Source organism: Triticum urartu, unplaced genomic scaffold (assembly GCF_003073215.2).
Source record: "Triticum urartu cultivar G1812 unplaced genomic scaffold, Tu2.1 TuUngrouped_contig_6921, whole genome shotgun sequence".
Classification (NCBI taxonomy): domain Eukaryota; kingdom Viridiplantae; phylum Streptophyta; class Magnoliopsida; order Poales; family Poaceae; genus Triticum; species Triticum urartu.
The window spans coordinates 8,031-16,906 of NW_024117722.1; the positions used below are offsets into that span (position 1 = coordinate 8,031).

At 43.9% G+C, this 8,876-nt stretch overlaps 1 protein-coding gene and 1 long non-coding RNA gene across 2 annotated transcripts; both read left to right on the forward strand.

The window, feature by feature from the left end:
* The first annotated feature begins 351 nt into the window (after positions 1-351).
* LOC125531266 (40S ribosomal protein S19) lies at positions 352-2,153 on the forward strand. The gene is made up of 4 exons (XM_048695678.1): positions 352-592; positions 1,381-1,471; positions 1,576-1,759; positions 1,856-2,153. The coding sequence occupies exons 1-4, from the start codon at positions 473-475 to the stop codon at positions 1,926-1,928; spliced, it is 468 nt and encodes a 155-aa protein (XP_048551635.1). The 5' UTR covers positions 352-472; the 3' UTR covers positions 1,929-2,153.
* Positions 2,154-5,448: 3,295 nt separating this feature from the next.
* On the forward strand, positions 5,449-8,368 carry LOC125531267. The gene is made up of 3 exons (XR_007293130.1): positions 5,449-6,167; positions 6,831-6,947; positions 7,563-8,368. It is a non-coding gene; the product is annotated as an uncharacterized LOC125531267 (long non-coding RNA).
* The last annotated feature ends 508 nt before the right edge of the window (positions 8,369-8,876 follow it).

Consider the following 8,876-nt stretch of genomic DNA (forward strand, 5'->3'; position numbering starts at 1 on the left):
AAGTGCTCATAGGAGTAGAGTGTGCGTGTGTGCATTCATAGGGGTGAGTGTATGCGCGTTTGTATGATCGCTTGCGTCCGTACTGTGTTAAAAAAAATGCAACATTTTCTCGAGGTAGTTTTTGGGGGACAGTTTATACCCTTCTAGAGCAATCATGAAAATTCTAATTTTTTTTGAGACAATCATGAAAATTCTAGTTTTTTTTTGAGACAAATCATGAAAATTCTAGTGTTATATCTCGAGGCGACCTCAGCTTGGCCCACGTAGCATGACTAACCCTAATACCCTGATGGCCCAGCTAGCCCACCATTCCATCACACGGCCCATAACCTAGCTCCTCTGCAGTATAAATTCCCGTCCGCCTGCTCTCACGCACCCCGCCTCCAGAAAAACCCTAGCCCTCGCAGCCGCAGCGGCGCGCACACCTCTCCCTCCTTCCTGAAGACAGCGCCGCCGCCGGCCAGAGCACAGGATGGCGACCGTCCCCGCTCCCGCAGCCGAGACCGCGGCCTCCACGGCGCGCACCGTGAAGGATGTCAACCCCCACGAGTTCGTCAAGGCCTACTCCGCGCACCTCAAGCGCTCCGGCAAGGTAACGCAATTCAGTTCTCGTTAGATCCGTCGCTAGGGTAGCTTCCTTTTGGGGATTTGTAGCGGGAGGCCTCCTCTTGTCAGGATCTTACCGCCATGCCTCGCTATTTCATATGCGGTCCAGCGTACAATCGTTCGTTTCCAAATGAATCCTGAATAGTCCTGCTTCGTTAGGTGCACGACGCCCGCCTCGGTGGAAATTTCTTGCATCGTAGGGCTAGTTGTAGCTATTTTAATTTTCGTGGATCACGATTCGTTTCCGCAGTCTACCTCGATTTCATATGCCGCGCTAGTACCCAAGATCGAGTGATCCGACAAGGACATTAATATGTTGGTTTCGTTATTGCAGCTGGTGGATTTCCTTTGTACTCAAGATATGGTATTATGGTTGTTGCCTGTCCACTCCCATATGTGAATGTTATTTAGCGTTCACCTCTTAGCTAGTGTGACTTATCTGATGTTATTTACTTGAGTGTGGTCTAGACGGTTCAACTTTCTTCGGTATCCTAAATATGTTTGTTTAGGGAGCGTTGGAAATTTCTTGTCATGCAATTAGCAATACTTTGTTATAGCAAGTGTACTCACATTAGTGATTTGTGTTACTACATACAATGCCAGTACAGATGCACACACCACAATATTGATTTGATTCAACTTGCAACGCTCTACGGATACTCACTTCCTAGATGATTTATAAGAATGGCACATCAGTTATTGCTAGTTCATGTTACCTTCTTGCATTGCCTGCTTGTATTCTGAGCACTGAAATTGTAATATATGGTTATGCAGATGGAGCTTCCAGAGTGGGTTGACATTGTCAAGACTGCAAGGTTCAAGGAGCTGCCACCTTCTGATGCTGACTGGTACTACATCAGGGCTGGTGAGTACATATTTTCTGCCTGGTTGCATACTTGATTTATTCACATGTAGTATTGATGTCCTTGCCACTCTCTGATTTTTACCTGCCATTTCAAATCATGACAGCCTCCATGGCAAGGAAGATCTACCTGAGGCAGGGAATCGGGATCGGCGGCTTCCAGAAGATCTACGGTGGCCGTCAAAGGAACGGTTCACGCCCACCGCACTTCTGCAAGAGCAGCGGTGCTGTTTCCCGCAACATCCTCCAGGAGTTGCAGAAGATGGGCATCATTGATGTCGACCCCAAGGGGTAATCTTGTGGCTTCCCTGTGTTCCTGTGGTGGTACCGTCTTCAATTCTATTTGGTTGTAGGTTGCTTATCCTGTGTCTTCACTTTGTGCTGCAGTGGAAGGCTCATCACCTCCCAGGGAAGGCGTGATCTGGACCAGGTTGCCGGAACTGTTCCTGCTGAATTCTGATCAGTTGAAGTCCCCTCTATGCAATCGTGTTTGGTAGTAGAATTTGGCTACAGTTTTGAATTATGATACCCACCCTGTGTTTGTTATGCAAGACTTTGTTGAAGTAGATCGCATGCTATCATGGTACAATGGTTATTGTCTGAGCTTTTAAATTATCTGCCCGCCAGGGAGAATCTTATGCTTGTGAGTTCTTGTGATAAAGTTGGATTTTACTCCTTGCGTGAATGTGATGTTAGTGATTGGCCTATCGTAACATTTCTCATATAACGGCAGCAATTTCAGTCTTTTAAACTGAAATTAGAGCTAGAGTCATCCTGAATTCAGATTTTTACTCTCAACACTGATAAGTTCATCAATCTGTTCAAAACAAAATTCCTTTCTATCTCTGAGTGAGATTATTATAGCAGGGAGAAAGAAAGTAGTTGCTGAAAAAAAAATGCATGCATCAGTTTTCTGAATTAATGGAAGTCAGTTCTAACGCCAACGGTGATGTTTCCGGTATTCTGAAAACATACTCCGGTTGAGAGCTGAACCGGTTTCTTTGTGAATCCTCTGAAACTTAATATGGCACACTTAAAATTTCTACTTGCAAGCCGAAGTTCCTCTGTATGGGGAAATGACGGGCCCTGTTCTGCATTTAGTTGTACTCGGGAGGAGAAATGTATCTCTCATACCTCGATCTAAATCCACGTCTCGTGTTGGTGCCGTCTTTAAAACAGGCGCTGCACCAGATTTCCCGGCGAGGCTGCTCTCTCCGCGAACCTTTGCCGGCTACGGCAGGCCTCTTCTTCCAGAGTACTAAGCACGAAAGACGGAGATCTAGAACATCTCCACCGTTCAGAGGCCACGGCTCTCACCCTAACCTCCTTGCTCCCGATCCCATCGCTCTCCTGATCCCGCTCGAAAAAAATTCTCATCCGAAACCTCCCTTATGCGCTCCTCTAGTTCGTTTCTAACACGTTGTTCGTCCCTGGTGGCATCCCCGCTCGAGGTCCTTTTCCACCCCATCCCCTGGGTTGGATCCATGTGCTTGCTGGTGATTCTAGGATGTTGTGTGCGTGTGTGTATTTTCAGTTGTGTGATCTCTGGTTACACTTTTGAGAGGCAGAGTTTTTGGTAAGAAGCATATGCTTGATTTGATATACGATTGCCCAGACTACACTCTAGCTCTTGGGCGAGGGGCATTTTATGTGATCCTATAATGGCAGAGATGGACCGAGCTGAAATTATCATCATCATGTCGACTATTTGGCACTCACGCAACAGGTTAAAACATGACCAAAAGGGCCTGGATCCTGCTACTTCCTTGCGCTCCATCAAGGAGTCGCTTGCATTGCTGGAATTGCCACGGAGTAATACCAAAATACTCCCAGGTTATGGATGGAGGCCTCTGGATGCGGGTACTGTTAAGATCACGACGGATGGGGCAATCAACTTCGCTCAAAATTGCAGTGGTGCGGGTGGTGTCGCATGCTCGAGCACTGCATTCCTGGGAGCTTCGTGTAAACCACGTGTGGGTATTTCTGACCCACTCATCGCGGAAGCTTTGGCAATGCGTGATGGTGCTCGCTTTGCCAAAATTCGTGGACTCACGCATGTCATCATGGAGATGGATTGCCTAGAGATGGTGCAATTGTGGAGTAATCGTCACAATTCTCGTTCAATTGTGGCCCCTATCTTACTAGAAATTGGAAAGCTAGTTAGCGATTTTTCGTTATTTGATGTACTTCATGTAAATCGATCAGCAAACGTTCCGGCACATTTGTGTGCAAAGCATGCTTGCACGCTGAGTGTGACTGAGTGCTGGCTCGATGAGACACCTAGCTTCCCAGTGACTAGCCTGTTGGCTGACTGTTTTGGGAACGCCTTGATTTAATAAAGCTCTTTGAATTACTGTAAAAAAAGAGGCAGAATTTTTGTTTCAGGCGAATTGGGGTGACGGCATGCTGCTGGGTAGCAAGAAACTGCAATTTGAATGCATTCATGTGGTTGGGGGCGCTTCCAATTGTGGTTACAACAGCGAGGTAAATCAATGCGACGTTCTTAACTAATTTTATTTCTGCCATGCCGCAGTATGATCACAAATCTGCTTGTTCTCAGGTAAACCAATACTTCAATAACTGACGTATTCTTGCAGCATATGAAGTTCAAATAGAGGTAGAATCAGAATGGTACAAGTACACTCATGTCGTTTGTCGTGTATAATGATCCAAAGAACAATTTCAATGTTCTGTCTTATTTACAGTTTACTCACGCAAGCTTCTTTCACTACAAATATAAATGAGGAATCAAGAAGACACAATTGCTCTAACAGTCTATTCTTGATAAACACATATTTCTAGGTTGCCAATTCCAATGTTTTTTTGGTTCTTGAATGACATGCTTACAACCCTTTTTACAAGTTTTAAGTGTTGTGCTAAGTGGTTGTTTGGCTAACAAAGATTAGCCATGGGATTATACAGAACGTGTTTTTAGCTGATGTTTAGCAAAACCGGCTTTACAAATTATTTTATGTAAAACCAGTTTATAGAAAAATATGTTTGGCTTACTCTTGAGTTCTGACTCCTCCCGTGACCTTCCCTCGATAAAATACTCTTGCCGTGACTTTCTCTTTCTCTCTTGCTTCCTCGACTTGGCCATTGGAGACGGTACGCAAGCTCCAACATCCATTCCTCCTCTGTTTTCGGTCCTCGGTCCCTCAACGCCATTACTCGCCTTCCCTTGGACTGACCTTGGACGACTCCACGCGCAGCCGCCAGTACGTGCTTCACTTCTGCTCATACTAGTCAAGTACGTATACGACCATCGCGGGCGTTGGGTACTCGCCTGAAGTACTCTAGGTCTCGGTGTTCTACGTGCCATGTACCCCATACATGTCGAGAGACTCGAGGGAGGTGCAGTCGTCCTTGTCCAGCATGAGCTCGCGCGCGCCCTTGCTGACCATGCGGTTCCAGGAGCTCGCCGAGGGTGCCGTCGCCGTCGGGGCGCTCCTGGCCGGCCTCTCCTCTTCACTTCTGCTCATACTAGTCAAGTACGTATACGACCATCGCGGGCGTTGGGTACTCGCCTGAAGTACTCTAGGTCTCGGTGTTCTACGTGCCATGTACCCCATACATGTCGAGAGACTCGAGGGAGGTGCAGTCGTCCTTGTCCAGCATGAGCTCGCGCGCGCCCTTGCTGACCATGCGGTTTCAGGAGCTCGCCGAGGGTGCCGTCGCCGTCGGGGCGCTCCTGGCCGCCATCTCGTATGTGGTCTTTATATACACCGACCAGCCGGTGACATGCCACAGGTGACGCACATCACCGATGGCGTCGATACATCATCCTAGCTCCGGCTGCGAGCCAGCGGAATCCTGGGCGCAAACGCAGCGACGGCCATGTCGTGGCCGGAGGACGAGCACGACTACGCGAGGAGCACCCCTACCAGACAGCGGCACGTCGATGCGTTCATGGCCATAGCCGAGGCTGGAGGACGAATCACGAGGAGTATCATATCAGGCAGCGGAGATGTGACGCGGCGTCGGCCATGCCGTGGCAGGTTGGAGGACGCCGATTAGTTGCGATGGAGTATATGCAAATCAAGCTTTTACAAAAACGACTAATAGTCGTTTTTCTATAAACGCAGATTTTGAGGTTTCTGAAAACCAAGTATTCCAAAAACGCAAATTAGTTAGAGCATCCAAACGAGATTTTATTCTGTTAGCCTCTGTTCCTGGTTTATAGAGAATTCGTTTTCTATGTACCACCTATCCAAACAACCCCTAAAATATGTTGCTAAAATGTGTTTTTGTGTGACCAAACCATTCAGATTCAGTGCTGTAGAAATCTCAATGAGGAGTCGAATGTGCAGTCCATCAACATCGCTGTCACAAACTCTGAACATGCTGGTACCATCAACAACAAAATTTGTGTGTATTCCTCATTTTTCAAGTCATCGTGGATTCCTTCTGCAAGGGACATTCGTCTTTAATTTTGAGTAGTATTTCATCTCTATACTTGCAAGCTCATCCTTGCCAGTTTCAATGCTGAAACATTGAAAAAAAGTTGTTTTACACCCCCTCTGAACTTTCAAGCCCATTCTTGTTATTTTGATAACATAGCAACTTGCTGTTCTATTGATTGGCATTTTCTTTTTGGATATCCAACAAACTTGATTATTTCTTCTAGTATTTGATAATATACTTGCAGGTACAAGGTCTTCACGACTTTCTTAACTCGGTGTATTTGTTTTGTGAAGAGGTAGTTAAAGTTTAATACATTCAGAAGTTAAGCTTAAAGAATATATATATGCTAAGCACATGAGTAATGTTCTTAGTTTATATTTGCTAGGCAAGGCAACTTATTTATCATACTAACCCATGTTAATACATTCATTTCTGCTACATCAACGTAATTTTGGAATGCATAGCTCCTGAGTGCCGAACGCATGAGGTTGAATTTGGTTACCCACAACATGATTTGGTCTTCTTATTGATAACAACATGAACTTTCAGGAAAAAAATTTAGTTCATTTGTCTTTTCTTATAGTGGACGTGAAATCTTTCTTTGGCCTTTTTCCTGAGTGACTTTTGGGTTATGTACAGATTTGTAGTTTCTTTCCCTGGTTCTAATTTTGTGTTAGATGCCTTTTTCCTGAGTAACTTTATTTTTATCTTACTTTGTTTGTGAGGTACTATTTCTTTGTGGGAAGTATGCTTGTATTCAAATCACAAAATAATACAAAGTTCTTGACCCATACAAGCATACCCTAACACATGCACATATAACTAATTTTGTGTCATAGGTTTTGACAGCAAAATCTCCGTGGAATGTACAATGTAACTTTTCATAATAATTATTCCATGCATCCTTGGTACCTTAGCATCCTTCTGGAGTTGAGATTTGATTTCCTGGTGGTTTCAGAGGTGGTGATGCTACATGGTCAGTGATGGGTGCTAGGAGAAGTGCAACTCTACCAACAGAGAAAATCTACTCTTCACACCATGACGGGTAGTTGGATCCAAAGCACAGAGAATCAAGGTTTATTTTCTTGGAGCTCCTATGTCGGAGCTGATACTATTGTGTTACGTTGAAGTTTTATCATACTAACCCACGTTAATACATTCATTTCTGCTACATCAACGTAATTTTGGAATGCATAGCTCCTGAGTGCCGAACGCATGAGGTTGAATTTGGTTACCCACAATATGATTTGGTCTTCTTATTGATAACAACATGAACTTTCAGGAAAAAAAATAGTTCATTTGTCTTTTCTTATAGTGGACGTGAAATCTTTCTTTGGCCTTTTTCCTGAGTGACTTTTGGGTTATGTACAGATTTGTAGTTTTTTTCCCTGGTTCTAATTTTGTGTTAGATGCCTTTTTCCTGAGTAACTTTATTTTTATCTTACTTTGTTTGTGAGGTACTATTTCTTTGTGGGAAGTATGCTTGTATTCAAATCACAAAATAATACAAAGTTCTTTACCCATACAAGCATACCCTAACACACGCACATATAACTAATTTTGTGTCATAGGTTTTGACAGCAAAATCTCCGTGGAATGTACAATGTAACTTTTCATAATAATTATTCCATGCATCCTTGGTACCTTAGCATCCTTCTGGAGTTGAGATTTGATTTCCTGGTGGTTTCAGAGGTGGTGATGCTACATGGTCAGTGATGGGTGCTAGGAGAAGTGCAACTCTACCAACAGAGAAAATCTACTCTTCACAAAGGCCATGACGGGTAGTTGGATCCAAAGCACAGAGAATCAAGATTTATTTTCTTGGAGCTCCTGTGTCGGAGCTGATACTATTGTGTTACGTTGAAGTTTTATCATACTAACCCATGTTAATACATTCATTTCTGCTACATCAACGTAATTTTGGAATGCATAGCTCCTGAGTGCCGAACGCATGAGGTTGAATTTGGTTACCCACAACATGATTTGGTCTTCTTATTGATAACAACATGAACTTTCAGGAAAAAAAATTAGTTCATTTGTCTTTTCTTATAGTGGACGTGAAATCTTTCTTTGGCCTTTTTCCTGAGTGACTTTTGGGTTATGTACAGATTTGTAGTTTTTTCCCTGGTTCTAATTTTGTGTTAGATGCCTTTTTCCTGAGTAACTTTATTTTTATCTTACTTTGTTTGTGAGGTACTATTTCTTTGTGGGAGGTATGCTTGTATTCAAATCACAAAATAATACAAAGTTCTTGACCCATACAAGCATACCCTAACACAAGCACATATAACTAATTTTGTGTCATAGGTTTTGACAGCAAAATCTCCGTGGAATGTACAATGTAACTTTTCATAATAATTATTCCATGCATCCTTGGTACCTTAGCATCCTTCTGGAGTTGAGATTTGATTTCCTGGTGGTTTCAGAGGTGGTGATGCTACATGGTCAGTGATGGGTGCTAGGAGAAGTGCAACTCTACCAACAGAGAAAATCTACTCTTCGCAAAGGCCATGACGGGTAGTTGGATCCAAAGCACAGAGAATCAAGGTTTATTTTCTTGGAGCTCCTGTGTCGGAGCTGATACTATTGTGTTACGTTGAAGTTTTATCTTCACTGCTTCTTTTCCTCATGTGTGAGCTGAGTACCGATTTCACATCCTTCCCATTCTATGCTAATACTCCTTCTAAATCCAACAGAGGTGGTGATGCTACATGGTCAGTGATGGGTGCTAGGAGAAGTGCAACTCTACCAACAGAGAAAATCTACTCTTCGCAAAGGCCATGACGGGTAGTTGGATCCAAAGCACAGAGAATCAAGGTTTATTTTCTTGGAGCTCCTGTGTCGGAGCTGATACTATTGTGTTACGTTGAAGTTTTATCTTCACTGCTTCTTTTCCTCATGTGTGAGCTGAGTACCGATTTCACATCCTTCCCATTCTATGCTAATACTCCTTCTAAATCCAACAGAGGTGGTGATGCTACCTGGTCCGTGATGGGTGCTCGTG